Source organism: Pan troglodytes, chromosome 16 (genome assembly GCF_028858775.2).
Source record: "Pan troglodytes isolate AG18354 chromosome 16, NHGRI_mPanTro3-v2.0_pri, whole genome shotgun sequence".
NCBI classification, from domain to species: Eukaryota; Metazoa; Chordata; class Mammalia; order Primates; family Hominidae; genus Pan; species Pan troglodytes.
In genome coordinates, this window is record NC_072414.2 from 57,578,868 (window position 1) to 57,603,279 (window position 24,412).

At 41.7% G+C, this 24,412-nt stretch overlaps 2 protein-coding genes across 12 annotated transcripts in view; one reads left to right on the top strand and one right to left on the bottom strand.

The window, feature by feature from the left end:
* INTS14 (integrator complex subunit 14) overlaps window positions 1–22,781 on the bottom strand; it is a 31,432-nt gene extending 8,651 nt beyond the window's left edge. For 2 of the 5 annotated variants that reach the window (XM_510487.8, XM_063795183.1), the window contains exons 1-9: window positions 22,662–22,781; window positions 19,403–19,686; window positions 17,682–17,789; window positions 12,330–12,485; window positions 11,428–11,546; window positions 10,877–11,019; window positions 8,288–8,380; window positions 5,975–6,119; window positions 4,140–4,273 (exon numbers count right to left, since the gene is read on the bottom strand). In XM_510487.8, coding sequence (XP_510487.2) covers window positions 4,140–4,273; window positions 5,975–6,119; window positions 8,288–8,380; window positions 10,877–11,019; window positions 11,428–11,546; window positions 12,330–12,485; window positions 17,682–17,789; window positions 19,403–19,624 — 1,120 coding nt within the window. In that variant the 5' untranslated portion in view covers window positions 19,625–19,686; window positions 22,662–22,781. Of the gene's footprint in view, window positions 1–4,139; window positions 4,274–5,974; window positions 6,120–8,287; window positions 8,381–10,876; window positions 11,020–11,427; window positions 11,547–12,329; window positions 12,486–17,681; window positions 17,790–19,402; window positions 19,687–22,249; window positions 22,334–22,661 lie in introns of those variants that run through there. The other 3 variants (XM_001174547.7, XM_001174520.7, XM_063795184.1) reach the window with 3 other exon arrangements.
* SLC24A1 (solute carrier family 24 member 1) overlaps window positions 22,771–24,412 on the top strand; it is a 45,252-nt gene continuing 43,610 nt past the window's right edge. For 3 of the 7 annotated variants that reach the window (XM_009429375.4, XM_054667693.2, XM_063795181.1), the window contains exon 1: window positions 22,778–24,179. The gene's annotated coding sequence lies outside the window, so the exon portion shown is untranslated. Of the gene's footprint in view, window positions 24,180–24,412 lie in introns of all 7 variants that reach the window. The other 4 variants (XM_009429378.4, XM_016928387.3, XM_054667695.2 and 1 more) reach the window with 4 other exon arrangements.

Below are 24,412 nucleotides of genomic sequence, written 5' to 3' on the forward strand. Positions count from 1 at the left end.
GGGGACAAAAAGTTGCAAAACAAAGGAAATACAAATTGGTATAGCTTAGTTGTAAATAACATTTACATCATGTAACAAGGACTGAATACTGATTTAACCAAAAAGAACATTATAACTATATTGGGAGGATAGTAGGAGGGAAAATGTGCGTCTTGTGTAGGTGGGTGGGAGATGGCGGTGTTAATAGAGCTAAATATTCATCCTTTAAAAAGTCAAAAAATGGCATCTAAAATGGGGGAAAAGGGCTGAGTGTGGTGGCTCACGCCTGTAATCCCAACAGTTTGGGAGGCTAAGGTGGAGGATTGCTTTAGCCCAGGAGTTTGAGACCAGCCTTGGCAACATAGTGAGATCTTGTCTCTATAAAAAAATCAAAAAAATTAGCCAGGCATGGTGGCATGCACCCGTGGTCCCAGCCACATGAGAGGTTGAGGTGGGAGGATCACCCGAGAGGTCAAGGCTGCAGTGAGCCAAGACTGTGCCACTGCACTTCAGCCTGGGTGACAGAGTGAGACCCTGTCTCAAAAAATAAATAAAAAATAATAAGACGGGAGGCCGGGCACAGTGGCTCGTGCCTGTAATTCCAGCACTTCGGGAGGTCAAGGCGGGCGGATCACTTGAGGTCAGGAGTTTTGAGACCAGACTGGCCAACATGGTGAAACCCCATACCCACTAAAAATACAAAAATCAGCCAAGCGTGGTGGTGGACACCTGCAGTTCCAGCTACTGGGGAGGCTGAGGCACGAGAATTGCTTGAATACAGGAGGCAGAGGTTGTAGTGAGCTGAGATCACGTCACTACAGTCCAGCCTGGGCAACAGAGCAAGACTCCATCTCAAAATAAATAAATAAAATAATAATAATAATAATAATAAAATGGGGGAACCCCTGACAGAAATAGGGACATACCTATATTATTTAGAAATGTAAATAAGGCTGGGCAGAGTGGCTCACGCCTGTAATCCCAGCACTTTGGGAGGCCGAGGCAGGAGGATTACTTGAGGTCAGGAGTTTGAGACCAGCCTGACCAACAACATGATGAAACCCTATCTCTACTAAAAATACAACAATTAGCCGGGCATGGTGGCTTGCGCCTGTAGTCACAGCTATTAGGGAGGCAGAGGCAGAAGAATTGCTTGAACCTGGGAGGTGAAGGTTGCAGTGAACCAAGACTGCGCCACTGCACTCCAGCCTGGGCGATGGAGTGAGACTCTGTCTCAATTAAAAAAAAAAAAAAGAAATAGAAATAAATACCAAAAGAAACAAGTAAGTTTTAAAAAGTAGTTGTCTCTAAGAACAGAATTGGGAGTAGGAGGGATTGGTACAAACAATAGTGCTATTTTGCATGTTTTGCTCAACAACCCTCTGAGGTTTTACTATTAATTGTTATTTGTTATCATAATTCCAATTCCAAGACTGCTGTGAGAGTTAAATGAGATGGTATGCTCATTATGTCCAGCACAGTGCCTGGCACAAAGTTAAGTTCATTATAATATTAGCTATTATTATCCACACTGAAAAGCAGAACAGATCCAGGAGGAAAGAACAACATGAACACAGGGCAGAGTGAACAGCAGTTCAACTGGAATGAAGAACAATTGTAACAAGCCAAGTGTTGCTATGTTGGAAGCCAGATCAGAAAGGAGTCTGAATGCTACTACTATCTTAGATTATAGATAGGCATCTTTGGTGAAAACCATCACAATAGTCTAGTCAGAGGTTGGCAAACTTTTTCTGTGAGGGCCAGACAGGTTAGAGTGCAGTGCTGCAATCAGGGCTCACTGCAGCCTCTGCTTCCTGGGCTCAAGCGATCCTTCCACCTCCGCCCCCTGAGTAACTGGGACCACAGGTGCACGCCACCATGCCCAGCAAATTTTTGTATTTTTGGTAGAGATAGGGTTTCACTATGTTGGCCAGGCTGGTCTCAAACTCCTGGACTCAAGTGATCCACCTGCCCTGGCCTCCCAAAGTACTGGGATTACAGGCATGAGCCACCACACCTGGCTGAATATTTATCATTTCTTTGTGTTGTGAATATTCAAAATCCTCTCTTCTAGCTGTTTGAAAATATACACTAAATTATTGTGAGCAATATTCAGGCTACCATGCTACAGAGCACTGAAATTTTTCCTCCCTAACAGCTGTAACTTTGTATCTGTTACCTCTGCCTATTCTCCTCTCCTCACTACCCTTCCCAACCTCTAATGACCATGATTCTAGATTCTACTCTGTACTTCTATGAGCTCATTTTTTTTCAGCTTCCATATATGGGTGAGAACATGTGGTATTTATTCCAAGTTTATTTTTGTACACAAAAACTCAAAATTTGTGAACCACTGCCCTGAGCAATCTCCCTCATTCTCACCATTTTAACTATTTATGATAGGCTTACAACCTAAAATTTTATCTCCAACTCTGCCCTCTCTCCTAAACTTCAGACTTCTACAGAATTGTCTCTAGGCACCTCCACCTGTATCTCATAGGCACGAACTCAACATAAACAAAATATGTTCTTCCCAAATTTACTCTTCTCTCTCTATTATCTATTTCAACTAATAGTACTATCTTTCACCCTGCAGCCCAGGTCAGAAACCTGGGGTCATTTTTAACACTTCTCTCTCCATAATTTTCATATCCAAACATTATTGATCCTACCTCCTAAATATCTTTTACCCCCAGCTATTGCCACGGTCTGGCTCTCATCTTCACATTTCCAGGATTAACACAGTAACTTTCAGCCACAGGTCCTTGCCTTTTCAAATCCACACTCCACAGAGATATCTTTCTAAATACAAATTTCTTATCTCTCACTTGGATTATGGCCATACTGTACAACTGCAGGGGGCACCAGACCCTAAAATATAGTTTCCTAACTGGTATCCCCCTGTTCTCACTGTAGCCAGAAGGATCTGATCACATTACTCCTCTTCAGTGGTTTCCCAGTATCTGCAAGATAAATTCCTGGTTCTTCACATTTCAGACAAGGCCTGCTCCACTCTAGCTACTACCAATCTCCAATCTACCATCTGCCCCTCCCACACCCACTCTCACATTTTGTGCCACACTTCCTTTTCTTTCTGTAGGTGTTCTGTTTGCCCAGGATGCCCTTTCTTCCCTTCATTAGCTCAGCAAGTTCCTCCTTTTCTTCAAAACTCAACTAGGGTATTTCTCCTCTGTGAAGATTCTCCTGAGTCCTCTAGGCAGAGCTCATCATCATCTCCTCCAGGCTAACTCTGATTTGTGCCAGTCTGTGATCTTTCCACTTTCCACTAGACTTTGAACAACTCCAGCTAACTCTTTATCCCTTAGGCCTGGCACAGAATAGGTTGCTTGGTAGATGTTCCTGAAATTGAAATGGGCCCAAATGAGTCAAAGATGACTACAGTTGGAACCTGAGTAGCTAGCGGCACAAATGACTTAATCAAAAGGAGGAGGAAAATCAGAAGGAGGAATAGTTTGAGGAGAAAGGGGTGCGGGACAATAGGTCTGTAACAAACAGCTGAGCTTGAGACTGTGACAGAATATCCAGGTGTAGAGATCCAACTAGGAACTGGAAATATGATAGGCAAATTCCACGGAGAGATCAGGTGAGACTAGAGTTATAGATTTGGGAAATGTGAAGTTATTACAGCTGATAAAATAACCAAGGGAGAAGAATAACCAAAGAGAAGAAGGCAAAGAATATGTTGGAAACCATGAGGCAAGGGGAAGAAAAGATAAAACGAAGAGAGAAAGAAAAGTCCGCCAAAGAAAAAGTCAAATCGGTACCAGAAGCAATGTCAGGAAAGCTACAGAAAAAAAGTTTCAAGAAGGAAAGATTACATTATCTAGGAATGACAGGAAATTACTTGAACTATAGTACACCAAGAAAAAAAATTATGGAGATTAGTTTTTCACTCTAAGCCGTTGAAGAATTTGCATTTACTTAAAGCAATCTAAATGTTGATTTCTCCTGAGCTGTAAAATTTAGGAGTTCAAACATCAAACTCTCTTCAAGTTTTCCCCGTACACATCCAGCATCATCCGAGACCATGGCATACCAGTAAGGGAGATCAATCAGTTCTCTGACTGCACAGTCAGAGACATTGAGAACAGCAGAATGAAAACAAAGTCAGGATAAGTAAACTCTGATCTGGATTATACCTGAAATAGGACCCAACTGTGCCATTTTCCCTAGCCATGGGAGAGGTTCTGGGCCAGGCTCAAAGAGAGACATCATGAGGTTTGATTTCTTCTTGCTGTCAGCTTGGGAGTAGAGCATTCCATGCCATTCAGGACTAGATGGAGAGAAGACGGAAGATCAGAAGAACATCAAGCCTGAGACTGTCAAGTTAAATAAGTCTAGCCTGTATTTTTCTCTTGAGAGACACAGGCTTCAGCTTTGAAATCAGGCACATTACTTTTACCAAAGCCAAACCCTAAACCTGAAAATGCATACTGCTGTCCCCTAATATTTCCATTCTTCTGAGACATTTATTATTATTCAGGTAAAATTATGTGGATATGGAAATCAAAAGCAATCTTGAAAGAGAAAAAACAAATCACAAAGGGCAGCAAGTAGCTGGAGAGGTGATGAGGAGGGGTAAAGGCTGTGACCTATAGGTCCTGTCACCTGCCTCACTGAGTCACTCACAGCAGCACCAAGAGAAGCCCTTCTACCACAGGGCTCAAGGCCATCATCCTGTTATGTAAAAGAGACTCTGTCCCCAGTTTCTCAAAGGGTCCCAGATGATTCTCATATTCAGACCAGTGCAAGTAGCTTGGGTGCCAAGAAATATAGCAGACTAATACCTAGTAAGATCTGCATTCCTCTTTTTGGACCAGCTAATTTTAACTGTAGCAGAAATGGAGCCATGCTTCCTTTAATTAATCCTAACTCTTGATCTATACCAGCCAACCCCAGGTAGTGGCCAGAAAATGATCAGTGACCTCCTTTTTTCTAACAATATGTATTATAGAAAGGGAAATAGATGGTTTTGCAGATTTTGAGACTTCAGAAAATGTAAAAGCTAACGGGGTTTCCTCACAGGGAAGGAACACAGCAGAATGATTATGAGTAGGCTCTGGAGTCAGAATGCATGGGTAAGGATCATGGCTCTTTCATTACTAGCTGTGTGACCTTGGGCAAGTTCCACAACCTCTCTTAAGCCTGTCTCCTCATGTATAGAATAGGGATAATGCTGATACCTCCCATATAGTGTTGTTATGAGGGATTAAATGTGCTAACATATGTAAAATACCTAGAGGAGTGCCTGGCACATAATAAAATGCTCAATGTTATTAGCATCTTTTTTTTTTGTTTCGTTCTATCCCCTCATTTTATAGATGAGAAGCCTGTGAATCCTGCCTAAGATCCTAAAGCAAGTTAGTAGCATTGCTATAACCAGAACCCAGGTATTCTAGATAGGATTAGAAAGAGGAAAATTGAGAAAGGATATAAAATAAAGGCAATGTAATTAAAAGGCTCACTCCACACTTATTCTAGGGGATGATTAAAAGAGTAGTTTAGAAGGTAATAGCAGCTAGGCACTGTGGCTCAATGCCCGTAATCCCAGCATTTTGGGAGGCCAAGGTGGGAGGATCCTTGAGCCCAGGAGTTCAAGACCAGTGTGGGCAACACAGTGAGATCCCACTTCTATAAATTAAAAAAAAAAAAAAAAAAATTAGCCAGGCATGGTGGTGCACACCTGGGTCATGGCTACTTGGAAGGCTGAGATGGGAGGATTGCTTGGGCCTGGGAGGCTGAAGCTGCAGTGAGCCGTGATCATGCCACTGTACCCCTGGGGGACAGAGCAAGACCTCGTCTCAAAAAAACAAAACAAAAAAAGGAATGTAGTAGCAGGTGGGAAAAGTGTGTGGCAGGAAAAGGAAAAAGGTGACAAGGACCTTTCTATTTCCTTCAGAAAAGTCTGCAAAATACTTCACTTTGTAAAATGATTTTCCCTTTCATTCAGCCAAATGTAAACAAAGTTTCCTACCCTAATTGAACAATCGCTACCATTCCTTCCACTTTTAGGCTACCATGGAGCAGGACACAAAAGTTGGGTATTTTGCCTGCAATCTGATTGGCTGAATTTTCATCTTCATTGTCATCAGTGATGCCAGTACCCACCTCATCACCTTCTGTGAAAAAAAGAGAAAACAGGTCAGACTGAAATTACCTACAAAAACCCCAAACCCCAATTTATACTCTTGGATGTTTCTAGCCTTTAAGGGATAGTGTAGAGTTCTAAGGGAATATTATAACAAGCAGGAAAAACTCATTCCAGTTTTCCAATATCTACATAAAAGTCAGTTTCCACACATTATATGAATTCCATTTATATAAAACATCCAGAATAGGCAAATCTATATATACAGAAAGGATATTAGTGGTTATTTGGGGTAGGGGAAATGGGGGGAGGGGTCTGGGAGTTGATAGTTAAAGGGTACAGGGTTTCTTTTTGGGGTTATAAAAAAGTTCTCAAATTGATTGTGGTGGTGGTTGCACAACTCTGCAAATATACTAAAAACCACTTTAAATGGGTGAAGTATACGGTATGTGAATTATATCTCAGTAAAGCTTACACACAAAAATCCATTTTCCACAGTTCCACTAGGATGTTTAGTTAGATGCTATCTGGAAGCTTCAGGCACCCATTTAAACAGAATTAGATACAGAGATGTCAAGTGCATTCATAACCAACAGGCTTAGGGCAGCACATGCATGTGAGTCCCCAAAGGTAAACAATGATTACTCTATAAGCTTTTTGACTGGATTCTCCAGGTTCTCTCACACTCTGCTGACAGATGAATCTTCCTACAATTAACTTCCCTCTAAAAATATCTGTCTGCTCTGCTTTGTTCAAAGACTTTCTAATTCAACAGGAAGAATTAGCCCAGTTTAGCTAGAAAATTCAACAGCCCTTACAAAATGGCCCTATTCTGCTTTCCCATATTTTTCTTTTTCTTTTTTTTTTTTTTTTGAGATGGAGTCTTCTCTGTTGCTCAGGCTGGAGTGCAGTGGCGCGATCTCGGCTCACTGCAAACTCCGCCTCCCAGGTTCACCAAATTCTCCTGCCTCAGCCTCCCGAGTAGCTGGGACTACAGGCGCCTGCCACTACGCCCAGGTTTTTTTTTTTTTTTTTTTTTTTTGTATTTTTAGTAGAGATGGGGTTTTACCATGTTAGTCAGGATGGTCTCAATCTCCTGACCTTGTGATCCACCCGCCTTGGCCTCCCAAAGTGCTGGGATTACAGGTGTGAGCTACCGCGCCCGGCCACCTTCCCATATTTTTCTTTTCACTATTCCCCTATATAAATGGTTTATTTTGCTTAATTTCTTTCTTGGTAAGTATACTGGCATGCAGAATTCCCCAGGGCCTTAGAACTAAGGGAAATCTGGCTGTTCTCTGAGAATAATAATTATCAACACAGTGATTATAAAGCCGTCTGTGGGTATATATTCAAGATTCTGTCTGTGAACATGTGATTGGTTATAGAATATCCAATACTCCAACTGAGATAACCTGGGCATAAATGGAATGTGGTCATTACTCAGTATGTGAAAACCTGACTGACTACATACAGTTCTTAGAGAAAGCTGATAAATGTAAAGTGGATGGTCAGCTTAAAACAGAGGAAAAGATAATTTTAAAGGTAGAACTAGGATTTGAACCTATAGCCAGTCAGGGACAAAAGCTCCTGCTCTATACCCACCACAGCACAGTGCCACCCCTGAAAAAGATAATTTTAAAGAGTTAGAGTCTAGCATTCTCCAGAGAGATGCTGAATTTGAGGAGATGACTTTATAGTTCCTAGAGATATATGCTGCAGTAAGGAGGACTCACAAGGGCCTGGATTCACCCATTCATTCAACAATATTTACTGAGTTATCTACTATGTGCTGGGCACCAGTAGAACAAAGAACAGATGTGATTCTTCCATGTATAAAGCTGTATTTGACTTACACATTTATCAAGTAACCATCTGATAACTACTTAAGCTTTCTCAGCATGTTAGTACTAGGAAAGGCAGAGCCCTGGATGAGGGACTAAGCATTCTCATCTCTAAAGAGGACCTCCACTGTAAATTCACAAACCAACACACAGTAAATATGTGTCAAAATGTTTCTACCATGTAAAGCAGAATTACTTTTTTGATATATTAAGCAATATTCCATTTTCTAAAATCCAATTCTGTAACTATTCCTTTCCCCTAAATTCTGCAAAATAGGCTATCCTACTATCTAAGATTTAAGAACAACTTTAGTTAATAAGACGCTTCAGACGTATCAGTGGAATAGGAACTCACCTTTGTTAAGTGCTATAGGTAAGACCAGATGTCTGGACAGAACTGGGGGACTTGAAATATCAGCTATATCAATAAATCCCACTATTTCCAAATCTGAAATGAAGGAATCAACATAGAATTAATTCATTCTATGGAAAAGTACATTATTTTCCGCGTATTACATTTCACAAATGCACTGTTTAGGTTGGGGTTTCAAATATGATGACTGGGAAAGTTATTAGATTTATCTATGGAGTCGTCTAATAATTTGCATTTTAAGCTGCTCAGGAAATAATGATAACTGTCATTTATTTAATGAGTCTAAGTTATATGACAAAATCAGCTAAATTTTATTTTTATAAGGTTAGGACCCCAGCCAAGGCAAAAACTGAAAGGTCTAATCCCTCTGTGTAGTCAGGGATGTTCAGGTCACCAGGGGGCATCATAGTCAAACACTTCCGCAGCAACTACAATCAGCCTTTGAAGAATAAAGCTATTGTATTAAAAACATCTCTCTGAGAAAGAACTGTATTCTCTACAAAACTAGGGTAAGCAGTCTAAATATGACAATGATTTCTCTGCTTTATAGACGCTGTAGTAAAGACCAAAAGTATTTGTTGAAAACCTAAAATAAATAAAAATAAATGTTGTAACCAAAAGAACTTAAACATTTCGATTATATAATATAAAAACTTAAAAAACAATAAAAATTATAAAGAAGAAAAAGTCACTCATCATTCATAATCAAAGGAAATCTCTATTAATATTTTATTGATGTACTTTTCAGTCTTTCTTCTAGATTAATACCCATATTTTCAAAAGAATTTTTAAAAATCAGAATCATGGTGAACACCTTATATTTCTTTTTTCTTTTTTTGAGACAGAGTTTCGCTCTTGTTGCCCAGGCTGGAGTGCAATGGCGCAATCTCAGCTAACTGCAACCTCTGCCTCCCGAGTTCAAGTGATTCTCCTGCCTCAGCCTCCCAAGCAGCTGGGATTATAGACATGTGCCACCACGCCTGGCTAATTTTGTATTTTTAGTAGAAACGGGGTTTCTCCATGTTGGTCAGGCTGGTCTCCCGACCTCAGGTGATCCGCCCGCCTTGGCCTCCCAAACTGCTGGGACTACAGGTGTGAGCCACCGTGCCCGACCATATTTCTAATACATTAGGAAGTGTGTTTCTCTGGAGATTTGCTGTCCTTACCTCCCTTAGCTGAGTAATAAATGCATTAGTATAAGCAGCTAGATATTTTTCATTTGAGTAGAAAAAGGTCTACTTTATTTTAAAGCAGTTTAGCTGCAAGAAAGATCTTCCACTAAGAGTTTATATGGGAAAGAAAAGACCTATTCAAATTTACTCATCGAAAAAGGATGGGAAGGAAGTGGAATCTAACTGTTATGAAGGCAACAAGACTTTTGGTACAACTTAATGTACTACTGTCTAGTCACAGTAGAAGAGATGGATGCCTTGCTTCCAGAAGCTAAAGGCACAAAAAGTAAAAAGACTGTTCACAGCCCCTCACTCCAACACTCCTTAAAAATCTGTATACCACAAACAATGAGCATTCACTGAACATTTAATTCTAATCATTTATTGACTGAACAATTACCTATTGGGCACCTACTAAGTGTCAGGCACTATGCTGGACATCAAGGCTGTAATGGTGACTGAAACACTGATAATATCCAGCCCTAAAAGATTTAACATGCACCTAAGATTCAAGGAGTCCACCCACCAATAGGAAGCAAGTCTCCTCTCCACTGCTCCTTGCTATTTTTGACTCTTCACTTTGCCAGTCTCAGTTAAGCATAGTATTGGCAACACGAACCAGGTAAAAGCTGTGGTACATCACTTTCTTTCAGTCATAATATAAGCAGCAGTGCTAGAAGAGTACACTATATCAGATTCAAGAACTCCAAGACCATCTGGTTGATTCTCCCTACCTAGCCAATAAGAACTAGAGGAAGACTTCCCAGGGTCACATATCAAGAGTCATACTGCAAAGTATAGAAGCTAGCCCTTCTTATATGACCTTAATTATGATACTAATTAAGTTCAGTATGTCTATTAAGAATCATCTCAAATATTTCAATGCTAGTGAATACGGCTATGATTTCCAACTCTAATAATTCGTGGTTATAATTATCTAGGATTGGAGATCAACTGATGACCTTACCATAAAAGACCAATATTCTGCCACCCCTTAGGTAATGAATCTTCCAATCCAAAGTGCTGATGACAACAGCACCCTAGTACAGGTTGAGTATCCCCTATCTGAAAATCTGAAATCCGAAATGCTCCACAATCCACAGCTATTACACATGCATGAAGCTGACACGAAGCTCAAAGGAAATGCTCACTGGAGCACTTTGGATTTTCAGATTAAGGATGCTCAATCACTAAGTAAAATGCAAATATCCCAAACCCCAAAAAATCTGAAATCTAAAGCACCTCTGTTCCCAAGCATTTTGGGTAAGGAATACTCAACCTGTACCACAATATATATTTCTTTTCAACCTTCCTAGACAGAGAAGAGAGTAAAAGTCACAAGTCAGAAGAAAGTAAGGATAACAGAGAAACTAAGAAAGAAGTTTTTTTAAAAAGTTACCTGTGTTAATGACTTTAGGGATAGGATCAATTTCTTCATCTACAACAAAAGGTTCTGGCCTGGGGAAGACTTGTACATCAGCAGTTAGGTGGCCACACTTGAGAACAGCATGGAAAGGCGTATATGCCAAATCTATCAGTTTTCTAGAATATGATAATTAATAGTTATAGGAAGAGTAATACGATACATATGAAGTTAATTTTTCAGGACGCAAGGGTTGTTTTCCTTTCAAGTTGGTTCCAAAACTAAGATCTGACCATCTGTAAAACAGAACAAAATCTGACATTTTTGGTGAGGAAATTTCAATTCTGAAAAGCCCAAGAGCAAGTTAATTTGAAATTTTGCTGAGTCATTATAAGGAAGTCAGTATCTACAGACAGTATAGATTTACTTTAAAAAACCATTACTACCCATCACTTTATCTGAAAAATGTACAACTTGGGGAAAATGAAATGACACAATTAGGAACAGTAAAACAGATAGTCTTCCTGGATGTCAAATTATAATACTGGATTATAAAGAAGGCAAAAGAGCTCTAAGCATATACTCACCCAAACATAGACTGTACATTCTTCAAGCACAGGGGGCCATCAATAGTAAAAATCTGCCCTTCACCATTGTTTAAATCTATGAGACGTTCAAGGCATTCCAAGGAATCGGTGCTCTGGAGCTATAAAGCAAAACAGATGACCCTTAAAGTGGCTGGCACAAAATGCCAGATTATTCTCAGCTCACCAAGGTCAAAGCCATTACGATAACATAGGCAATAAATACCAGATGATTTTTTTAATAGCCAATGTGAGAAGAAGATAACTACAACAATTTTGACTCAAGGTTACCAAAGAGGAATGTTACGTAAAATAACACAGGTAGAGCTATTTCATTCAGGAGTAGTTTTGCAAAGATTCTCAGAGGTGACCACAGTATTTACACAGCATCTTCCCTCCAAAGTGTTTCTAACGTCTTTTGGTGAGAACCATCATTATCTACATTTTACAGAGAGAAAAACTGAGGGGAAAAAAGGTTAAATCACCTTCCCAAATGAACGGGAAAACCAAGAATTTAAGTGTTTAATAAAACGTGTATCAGAATAATGTTACTTTACTCTTCTGTCAAAGTCAAAGCACACTCCTGTGAACATTTCTGGTGGAATGGACCTAAGAATTCTATATAAGGGAAATGAACAACACCAAAAAGAACACCTTGACCCTTTATGCACCCATCAGCAGGATGGATAACAACTCCAGCTATGTTCCCCAGATGGGGCAACACTCTGAAATTTCAAAGAACATTTGAGACCCAGAATATTTTCAAATAAAATACCAGCCTCAGCTGAAACCAATGGAGTTCAATGCTACAGTATATACAATATAGCACTAGTGGTATATACTGAAAAATAAACTAAGCTGTAAAATATGCCTAATCAAACTAAAAACTTAGCAAAAGGTATTACCTCCTCCAAATTCGCCATGCACATGATATATAACTTAGATGGGAAAGGAAAAGGTAGTGGAAACCTGTTGCTCTCACTTCGTTGATTTTGAGTGGCTAGGGAATGTCGCAGTGACCCTCTACCAATGCCAAGACAGCCGTCCGTCACCAGGACAACCTGTTTGTAAAAAGAGAGAGAGGAGGTTGTATATTAAATTACATATTTAAAGCAGTCCCATTTAGCAGTGTTTTCACTGCTAGAAAGGGGCACCAGGGCTGGCTATGGTGGCTCAAGCCTGTAATCCCAGTGCTTTGGGAGGCCAAGGCAGGAGGACTGCTTAAGCCTAGGAGTTTGAGACCAGCCTGGGCAACATAAGGAGACCCCATCTCTAAAAAAACTTAGAAAAAAAAAATTAGCCAGGAGTGGTGGCATGCACCTGTGGTCCCAGCACGTTGGGAGGCTGAGGTGGGAGGATCACTTGAGCCTGGGAGGTCAAGGCTGCAGTGAGCCGTGGTCACATCACTGTACTCCAGCCTAGGCAACAGAGAGACTCTGTCTTTTTAAAACAAAACAAAACAAAACAAAAAAACAGGCCTGACATGGTGGCTCACACCTGTAATCCCAGCACTTTGGGAGGCCAAGGCAGGCAGATCACTAGAGGCCAGGGGTTCAAGACCAGCCTAGGCAACATGGTGAAACCCTGCCTCTACAAAAAATACAAAAATTAACTGGGCATGGTGGTGCGTGCCTGCAGGCCCAGCTACTTGGGAGGCTGAGGTGGGAGGATCACTTGAGCCTGGGAAGTCGAGGCTACAGTGAGTATGCCACTGCAGTCCAGCCTGGGTAACAAAGTGAGACCCTGTTTGGAAAAACAAAATAAACCCTCAACCTGGCCCCGCAAAAAAAAAAAAACAAAAAAAGGCATGAGAAAATTTTGTGAGGTGCTAGAACCCCACTCCACATTATAGGATAAAGAATACTATATCTTAATTGTAGTAGTGGTTATATAGGTGTATACATTTGTCAAAACTCAGTGAACTGTATACTTAAGATCAATGCGTTTTACTCTATTTCATCTAATAAAATATTTTTTAAAAGCTTGCCTCTGAACACTTAAAAAAGGACAAAAACATTCACAACCAATTCTTACTTAATTGTATTAAAACTAGAACCCCAACTCTTAGATAAGGAGTTGGTACCTAACATAACAATGTCAAATATGGAATGAAGATTCATTTCACATGTGCTCCTAGGAAGTACTAGCACAGTAGTCTGAACTTTGCCACTTTATTTTCAAAGATGACAAACTCTACGCCTGGTCAACTAAAATGACACCTAGTTAGAATATGTATTTATAAAGGCTATTTAACCAGAAATATATAAAATCTTTAAAATGCATTCTTAACCTGTAATTTGAAAAAACCAACAAAATATACCAACAATGGATAGTAATTGCAAAATCATTTTCCTTTTCTTCATTGCTTCAGAATGATCCTGTGGGGGACAGACTTCCCATGCATCCCAGGAGAGGATTATTTTTGCTCTCCCTAGCCTAGTCCAGTAACTTGATAATAATAGGCCATTAAGGCAGTATTTTTTTTTTTTGACAAGGAGACTCACTCTGTCACCCAGGCTGGAGTGCGGTGGCGTGATCTCAGCTCACTGCAACCTCCGCCTCCCAGGTTAAAGTGATTCTCCTGCCTCAGCCTCCCCAGCAGCTGGAACTACAGGTGTGTGCCATAAAGCCCACCTAATTTCTGTATTTTTAGTAGAGACGGGGTTTCACCATATTGGCCAGGATGGTCTCAAACTCCTGACCTTGTGAACCGTCCGCCTCGGCCTCCCAAAGTGCTGGGATTACAGGCGTGAGCCACCACGCCCAGCCCTTAAGGCAGTATTAAGTGGTGGCACTGTGTGAAATATCAAGATTGGCACTTACTGATAAAGCCCAAGAATGCTTAATAGAGGCCCCCTGGAAGGATGTCATCTTTTGGCATAACAGTCAATTGACTACAAGGCAATTTCCTTTTCTAGGTACCAAGAATTGCTATACAATGATTTACCTCCGTCGGCTTTTTCAGATGCTATGAGATAATGAAATATTTCACGTAATATCAAAATGAAACAGACTTTACTAAATAATAAAGACAGTACAGCTGTCTAAAACCTTGGTTAAGGCTGGGTGTGGTGGCTGACAGCTGTAATCCCAGCACTTTGGGAGGCTGAGGCCAGAGGATCACTTGAGGCCAGGAGTTCAAGACCAGCCTGGCAAACATGGCAAAACCTTGTCTACTAAAAATACAAAAATTAGCTGGGTGTGGTAGTGCACTTCTGTAGGGCGTGATGGCACACTCCTGTAGTCCCAGCTACTCATCAGGTGGCTGAGTCATGAGAATCATTTGAGCCCAGAGGCAGAGGCTGCAGTGAGCTGAGATCACGCCACTGCACTCAAGCCTGGGCGACAGAGCAAGACTCTGTTTCAAAAAAATAATAATAAATAAAAAACAAAATCTTGGCTAAAAATTCCACTTTTTTTTTTTTTTTTTTTTAAGACAGAGTCTCGCTCTGTTGCCCAGACTGGAGTGCAGTGGCACGTTCTCGGCTCACTACAAAATCCACCTCCCAGGTCAAGTGATTCCCCTACCTCAGCCTCCCAGGTAGCTAGGATTACAGGTCAACGACACCACACTTAGCTAATTTTTGTATTTTTAGTAGAGACAGGGTTTCACCATGTTGGCCAGGCTGGTGTTTAACTCCTGACCTCAGGTGATCTGCCCACCTCAGCCTCCCAAAGTGTTGGGATTACAGGCGTGAGCCACCGCGCCTGGCCAAAAATTCCACATTTAAGCAAGTTTGTTTTATAGTAACTGATTATAAAAACAATAACCAGTAACCACCACCTCTACTACAATGTTTATTTTTTTTTTTTGAGACGGAGTTTCTCTCTTGTTGCCCAGGGTGGAGTGAGATGGCACAATCTTGGCTGACCATTGCAACCTCTGTCTCCCCGGTTCAAGCGATTCTCCTGCCGCAGCCTCCTGAGTAGCTGGGATTACAGGCATGCGCCACCACGTCTGGCTAATTTTTTTATTTTTAGTAGAGACAGATTCAGGCTTGGCCCCTTGCCCTCAGGTTATCTCAAATTCAGATTCTTCCTTTTTTTCAAAAGAAGAAAATCATAAAAGTCAGAAGTCTGCATGATGCACAAGGTCTGGTTCTTAAAATCTGAATTTCTCCTCTAAAACCAAAGAAGAAATAGCAAATGAAACTGTGCTACTTGCTAGCTTTCAGTTCAGAAGATACTGACAACAAAACTTCATTTATTCACTATAATGTTAGGAAATAAGACAACCTATATGCATGGATTTACCAAAATAAGTAATGCCTATAAGCTGAGATGCCATAAAAAGCTTTATTTCAGAAAAGAAATTGATGAAAAGGCATCTATTGATTTCTTCAGCAAGTATCCACTATATTCTATAAAACAGGGAGGCTTTCACAAGAAAAAATGTTTTTGTTGTTTTCTAAAGGTGAGTTTATTGAGATATAACTTACATGCAGTAAAATCACCCTTTTTAGTATACAGTTCTATGAGTTTTGACAATTGTATTCAGTCGTGTAACCACCCCCACGAACAAGATAAAGAATAGTTCCAACACGTCCCAGATTCCCTCCTGCTTCTTTTGAGTCAATTCATACCTTTCCCTGACTCCCAGGCAACTACAATCTTATTTTTTTTAAGACAGGGCCTCACTATGTGGTCCAGGCTGGTCTTGAACTCCTGGGCTCAAGTTATCCTCCCACCTTGGCCTCACAAAGTGCTAGGATTATAGGTGTGAGCCATCATGCCTAGCTACAATCTTTTTTTTTTATTAATAAATAAATACTAGTGATGCTACTGACACTACTGAGGAATCCTGTGTTTGACCCCATAATGAAAAGTCACACACCAGGGTCCAGCAAACCATGGCCCACAGGCTAAATTTGGCCCACTGTCTGTTTTTGTAAATAAAGTTTTATTTAAACACAGCCCTACCCATTCATTTACTTATTATCTATGGCTGCTTTCATGCTATAACAGCAGAGCTGAGTAGTTGCCACAGACACCTACAAAGCCTAAAATACAAAAAAACTTGCGGACTCCTGTTGTAGACTATTATGATTTTTCTTTTAGCAATGTTTCTGCTTTTTCCTTCAAAATATGCTACTACTTTTCAAAAGTATCTGTATAGAACAAATTTCCAGTTATCTTTTTCTGCTACTACTCTGCTCTGATTTGATACTAATGTGGCCTACTGTGGAGTCTAAGTAAAGAGCAACAGATTTTATGTTTGTTTGTTTGTTTTTGCCACAGAGTCTCGCTCTGTCGCTAGGCTGGAGTGCAGCGGCGCAATCTCGGCTGACTGCAACCTCTGCCTCCCAGGTTCAAGTGATTCTCCTGCCTCAGCCTCCAGAGTAGCTGGGACTACAGGTGCACACCACCACACCCAGCTAATTTTTGTATTTTTAGTAGAGATGGGGGTTTCACCATGTTGGCCAGGATGGTCTCGATCTCTTGACCTGGTGATCTGTCCACCTCAGCCTCCCAAACTGCTGGGATTATAGGCATGAGCCACCGCGCCTGGCTAGATTTTATGTTTTATACTCCTCACTTTTTAGACAACTCAGTTGAGATGGTTAAGTTTGCTGAATAAAGCGGGGCACAGTGGCTCACCCCTGTAATCCCAACACTTTGGGAGACGAGGTGGGCGGATCGCCTGAGCCAGGAGTTTGAGACCAGCCTGGGCAATATGGCAAAACCTGGTCTCTACAAAAAATGTAAAAAATTAGCCAGGTATGGTGGCATTTGCCTGTAGTCTCAGCTACTCAGGAGGCCGAAGTGGGAGAATCACCTGAGCCTCGGTGGTTGAAGCTACAGTGAGCCATAATAGCTCCACTGCACTCCAGCCTGGGCAACAAAGTGAGACCCTGTCTCCAAAAAAAAAAAAAAAAAAAGTCTGCTGAATAATTGCATTGAGATAATGAAGACAGGCTATATTATACTGATGTTTACAATTTTATCACTCAAAATTATAATGACCCCTTCCAGGGATTGTAGTTCAAAAATTCCACTGTGAGCCCTTTGTGTTTTATATAACAGTACTAGTTTGCAATAAGTCAATTTACTAGGAGGATGCTTTCCTTAAGGCATAACTTTGCTGCTTTCTGAACACATTAGTGTTGATTTAGTACCTTCACTTAAGAAGACACCAATTGTGTAAAATGTAGTTTGTAGAAATTACAATGCATGCTGTGTCAGAGCCTGAAGAAAATCGAAGCACCTCAGTGGTTAATGTTGTTAACTTAGGGCAATGAAAAAGAATTGATCATTACCTGGCAAGGAATTGCACCACCCCATTCTTGCTGAACGATATTGCAAACACCAACTAATGCAGACTCCAAGCAGGTTTTGTCATAATCATCCATATTACTTAGTGCTTCCTTATTGAATAAAAGATAAAATTGCTAGTTACTCTTTAGTTTTAATTAGTTATTAGAAAACAACATAAATTGTTCAAAGTATGAATGTTACACAGGGGACACTGATGTATCTGAGAGCACCAAAGCATAGCTTCTTAAAGAAAAATGCTAGAACAGACTTCTTCAACTATTAAAGATAGTTAAAAGAATTCCATTTATTCTATCCTCTTATCAGGTAAGAGTGAACAGTCCACCAAGTTTACATTTTTGTTAAGTGGACTTTGAAGGAAAAAATTAAAAGGAACTTTTAAACACATCACAAAAATAATAACAAAATCTATTGAATATTAACTATGTTCTAAACACCATCCTAGGCACTTTTATGCATTTAGCTATCACAATAAAACTATAAGGTATAGATTATTAACCTTATCTTTAAATGAAGTAATTAAGGTATAGAAAGATTAAATAACTTTCCCAGGTCTCATGACTAAGGTGGCAGAACCTGGATTTGTAAGTATGCAGTCTGACTTCAGGGCTCCTGGTCTAAAACATTACGTCTCACTCCTTATATAGCAATTCTCTAAATTTCAGAACTGCAGAACATCAGAAATCCTTAGTTTATTCACCTGTAAGAAAGTCAGCATATATACCAAAAGTTTAATATCCTTTTACAGGAAAAGAAATTTAAAAAAAGTTTTTAAGTCACTAATTTTTTAAAAAAAGCTTTTAAGTCACTTAAAAAATCTGAGATAATAAAAGGAATTATTTAACAAAATTTTGTTACTTATATTAAAAAATTCAAACTCTATTGATCTTGTATTTCTAAACCACCTAACAATTGTTAAAACTGTTCAGTTTAATTCCACAAACGCTTCTTCTTTTTTTTTTTTTCCTTCTTTTTATTAAAAATAGAGATGGGATCTTGCCATATTGTCCAGGCTTGTCTCAAACTCCTGGGCTCAAGTGATCCTCTCGCCTTGGCTTCCCAAAGTGCTGGGATTACAGGCGTGAGCCACCACACCTGGCCCACAAACACTTCTTGACTGCTCACTATGGGTAAGACACTGTGTTAGGCACTGCTGGAAATATTATGAATATTATGATTTAGAGATGTTGTCAGAAAGTAAATTCTGACATAACACAGAAAACACCTTTGAAAGATAATATCTACCAACTGAGATTTAAAAATTATAATTTATTGGTATCAAAATCAAAGCTATTTGTTGGAAAGGAAATATCATTTTGAATTACTCTAGAATAAGAAAGGGCTATTTTTTCATTTCCTCAAGTTTTATGGGAGAGTAGAAAAAAATTAAGTGTTGAGCCTAAAGATCCTAAATTTTAGGGAATGGAACACTACATCCTGAGATGCTCACTTTTCCACAGAGAATTCCAGAAAACCAAGAGAGGAAAATAAGGGAACAACTCACAGCTGTAACTCATAGCTGTACCGAAGAAACAGTAGGCATAAGACCTACTGGTTGTGAATTCTTGTTGTTTAGTTACACATATTAAGTACTCATAGACTTATTAAATAATGCCAAAGTTCTAAATGTTCAATGCATTATAACACTGTTTTCCTCCCAATAAATTTAGGCCCTGTACATACAATAACTTACTACATTTTGTACCTGTAGGGTATTATAATCTCTCGTGAAGGGGACCATCAACTCCCAAAGTGATGAAAAAACCACAAGTGCTGTAAATTCAAGCTTGTAATTTGTGGCCATGTGCTCAAACAGCATCGTTAAACCATGGGCTGCTAGGTGCTTACGCTGGTATTCCTCGGACCCCTCAATAGACACAGGTCGGGTCATGGAAAGGGATACATCCATTACCACCACTGTCGGCATGATGAAAATGATCCCAGTGTTCCCAATCAGAATGCAAACAGACAGCTATAAACGGAGAAATGCTGCAGAAAATAAATAAGGTCTTACATGTCATGGAGAGAAAAGAATATTTTTCACCGTAACTTTAACTAACTTCTCAGAAATTAGCAGAGGCAAACACTATTTAAGTTGAGGTGAGGAATAATCTGTAGAGAACTCAGTGAGAGGGAAGTGAGCAGCTTAGTTCATTGTAAGGACCACTCTTAGAATCACCCATTAAGTGACCATAAATCAAAGACCATCTAAATATATCTACTGGAAAAAAAAAAAGCCCTGCTAAATTCAGGTAGCCCTTAACTTTCACACATTCGACTTTTATGCAACTTAATAAACTCCTACATCTCCTAACACTTAATTTACTGAAGAACATTTCTAGTTGTCATATGGTGGTGCTATTTGACAAACAACCATTGTTTTTTGGCACTGTCACAACCTTTTTGCAGTATTACTGCATGTGTTTAATTATTTTGTTGGTTGGTGCTCTTGTTTTAGTAAAATGAATGCCAAATATAAAAATGAAAGGATTAGTAAAGTCATAAACCAAATTAGACAAATTGGAAATCACTACACATAACAAAAGTAATAAACTGTCAGCCTCAGTAGTATTCATTGTACATAAACTGGCCAATGGTGCTTCAACTGTGAAGGAAAAGAACAAAATTAAAGAATATGTAAGGTCGGGCACAGTGGCTCATGCCTGTAATCCCAACACTTTGAGAGGCCCAGGTGGGCGGATCTCTTGAGGTCAGGAGTTCGAGACCAGCCTGGCCAATATGGTGAAACCCTGTCTCTACTAAAAATACAAAAATCAGCCAGGCATGGTGGCTACTTGGGAGGCTGAGGCACGAAAATCGCTTGAACACAGGAGGTGGAAGTTGTAGTGAGCCGAGATCGTGCCACTGCACTCCAGCCTTCCACCTGCCTCAGCCTCCCGAGTAGCCGGGACTACAGGTGCGTGTCACCACACTCGGCTAATTTTTGTATTTTTAGTAGAGACGGGGTTTCACCACATTGGCCAGGCTGGTCTCGAATTTCTGACCTCGACATTGGCCAGGCTGGTCTCGAACTTCTGACCTCGTGATCCACCTGCCTCTGCCTCCCAAAGTGCTGGGATTACAGGCGTGAGCCACCGCGCCCGGCCAAAATTCCATTTGTAAGTAGGCTGTTTCGAACTCAGAATACACTGGTTCATGGAAACAATGTTTACAACTCAGGTTGTAAGCATAGGCGTAAAAGAAGAAACTGAAAGTTCCTGAAGGATGGTTCACTCAAGCAGTATAGGCCCGACTAAAAAAAAAAAAAGTGAGGTCCTGCACAATATTGGTTCAACTACACTATATTAGACCATAACATACGCTCACTAAGGGCAGGGACCATGCCACATTTTGCCCATGATGTCTCCTCAAAACTTATCACAGTAACTGGCACATAGTAGGTGCCCAACAATTTGATAACAACTAATGAACTACCCCTAAATCACCAGATATACCATATATTATTTAGCAAAATACATTATAAATGTTAACTCTGGACACCAGAAACACATTTCCTCTTCTCCTCATTCAAGCAGACATATGGGGGACTCCCTCACCTCTGCCCAGCTCCTGTGGTAGTCCCATTCATGCAGGGAGGCCTTTTTACAAGTTGAGGATCATGAGGAGTACTGCCCTCACCTCTTAGGAGAATGGGAGGAAACAGTTTACACAGACTTAGATCAAATACAAAAAAGCACTTTCAGCCCGTGAAATCTGCTGTTGACAGTGATGACAGCTGGCAGTCTTGCCTTCTCTGAAGACACCTCTGGAGCTGGCTCTTTCTCCCAAGTGATGCATTTGTGTCGACTCCCAAATGCACCTCATTAACAGTTACAAAGTCGTGGGAGATCAATTTAGTACTCAGGTTGGAGTAAAGGAGGGAACTGAAAGTTCCTGAAGGATAGTTCACTCAAGCAGTATAGGCCTGATTAAAAAAAAAAAAAAAAAAAAAAAAAAAAGGCCAGGCACGCCTTTAATCCCAGCACTTTGGGAGGCTGAGGCGGGCAGATCACCTGAGGTCAGGAGTTCGAGACCAGTCTGACCAACATGGTGAAACCCCATCTCTACTAAAAATACAAAAATTAGCCAGATGTGGTGGCGTGCGCCTGTGGTTCTAGTTACTTGGGAGGCTGAGATAGGAGAATTGCTTGAACCCAGGAGGCAGAGGTTGCAGTGAGCCGAGATCGCGCCACTGCTCTTCAGCCTGGGCGACAGAGCGAGACTCCGTCTGGGGTGGGGGGGAATCCCTGCCCACCACAGTCTAGCAATTTTGTGAGAACAACATTATGTATTCCTCACTTGGGTGGATTCTGAGCCCCCAAGTCTCCCACCCCCACCCCACGTGTACTGTTCAAACAACTAGGGCTCTTCTTTCTCAGGAACAGTCTGAGAAATAGGCCCTAGCCACCTATTTGGCCTTGAATACCAAATGTCCATCAGCTAGACGTTTATAATTCTTCCCTGAAGGTGATAATTAGCTCATTCATAAAGAACTGATTCTCAGCAGTCTCGCTCTCAAAGCAGGATTCTACCTGAATTTCTAGTGCCTCACCTGCTCTTTGGCTTTCCCGTCAGCCTCCGGGAGTCCCTCCCCAGTTCTCAGATACAATTTCATCTCTAAAAGTCCAGACTGAAAATCGCATCTGGGAGATGTATTTTTACCTTAAAAATCAGTCAAGAAAATGTGGGATCTGGAAGTCTCTCTTGGAAAGAGGGGGCAGAGGGGAGCTGAGCAGAGGGCGAAATCGTGCAGTTTACGCGGAGCTGGGGACCCCGAGCCTCAGAGCGAGGGGAGGCCGGGAGCAGCGCCCCGGAACTGGCGCCTCACAGACGGCGCGGGGCGGCCGCCACGGTGGCGGGAAGGCCAAGCGCTGGCCCTGGGTTGTTCTTCACCCATAACCCCTTCACCTGTAACCCCAACATGCAACGAAAGGCAGTCCCGGGCCCTCGGCCTCCCCACTCACCCCGTGCCCATCGCCGGACACAGTCCGTCGGCATAAACTTTCCGGCCGCGCGCCACAGCCGGAACTATAAGGCCGCGCGACAGAAGGGAATCCGGCGCCTGCACTCCGCGCTGGGCGGGGCGGTCCTTGGAGAGCTTCAGGGTAGCCCGGGCAGGGTTCTGGCTCATTCCGGAGGGACGCTAGGGGGCGCGGCCTCTCTTCGCGATGGCCAATCCGCGGCCACCCCTCTTCTCCCACAAATCCCCAACTTCTCTCGAGCCTTGGCTGGATTTCCTGCCGTGTCTCTCTGCATTGCCCTGAATCTCTCCCCATTCTCGGGCTCTTTCCTTCCCCTTCTGCCCCACTGACCCATGGGCCTCACCTGGCCCGGTGACTCTGTGTCCGCTTCACACTTTTGTCCCCGCTTCACACTTTTGTCCCCTCACTCCCCTGGGCCCCGTCGGTGCACGAGCCCAACCCTTCCTGCTATTTTCCTCGTCACTCTTTAGCCCCCTCTCTCGTATCCTCTGAACCGGTTGACAGAATCCTCTTCCTGTTCTTTTTAAACTGCAATTCCTGAACTACAAATCCTGGCCGGGCGTGGTGGTTCAGGCCTGTAATCCCAGCACTTTGGGAGGCCAAGGTGGGCGGATCGCTTCAGGTCAGGAGTTTGAGACCAGCCTGGGAAACATGGTGAAACCCCGCTCTCTACTAAAATACAAAAATTAGCCGGGCATGGTAACGAGTGCCTGTAATCCCAGCTACTTGGGAGGCTAACGCACGAGAATCTTGGGGGGAAAAACCCCAAAACTGTAATTCCTGGCTGAGGTATGCTTTGTATATCCTTCTTAGCTGACCTGAGCCCAATTTACCTCAAGACTTGGCCTCTTGGTCTCCTCAGCCCAAATGCTCACTTTATTTCCCCTATCCCCTCTTTGAGGGAAGCAGAGGGCCCTCGTTCCTCTCACCCTGGACAAGGCATGCGTGCTCAGATTTCCCTGTAAGGAACATGGGCTCTTGCCTGTCACTCTGGCCACCTGGTGTCTCCATTGTAGTCTGTGCCTCAATGAGGTCCTTAAGAGGGCAAGAGGTGACTTTCTTTCTAACCATGTAGGGAGCCAGGGAATCCCAGCTAGAGATAGGCTTAGATGGATGCCAGCAGGCTCCTGGGTAGTTACAGTTCAAAGAACAATGTGGAACCACATAGGTTACAAAGTGAGTACAGAAAGGCCTCTAGAAGGCCTCAGGCATTTGCCTTTTTCTTTTAGCTGATAGGATGGGGCGAGATTAGGAGATGGGACGAGGAAGGAGGATGCTTTGAACTGAACAGACAAGTCTGTCTGACTTCTCACAGCTTGTTATGTGGGAGAGTGTGGGGCCAGTTGCTTGTAGTTTTTTCCTGTCCCTGGGAATATCCCTGCCAGCACTGGGGCCCAGGGCCCTGCAGACTGCCCTATTTGCTTCAAAACTTCTTTCCCCAACCTGGCTGATCTCACCATGTCAAGACCTAGTTATGCTTGAGCAGGCATTGGGCTCCAGGTAAGTAAGGCTGCAGCCTGATAACTTAGTCATGATTTCTAATCTTGCCCTATTGGGAGGGATGTGGCCAAGAATGTGTGGGTAAGCAAGTGTCTAGTTACCCCTAATGTGACAACGACTTAGCCATAGGGTTACTGTCCTCGTGGTAATTCTGGCTCAGTTGCAGGGTCTGATTCATTACCTTACCCAACCCTAAAGCTTAAGTTAGTTCGCTGATGGATGATCAAATCTTG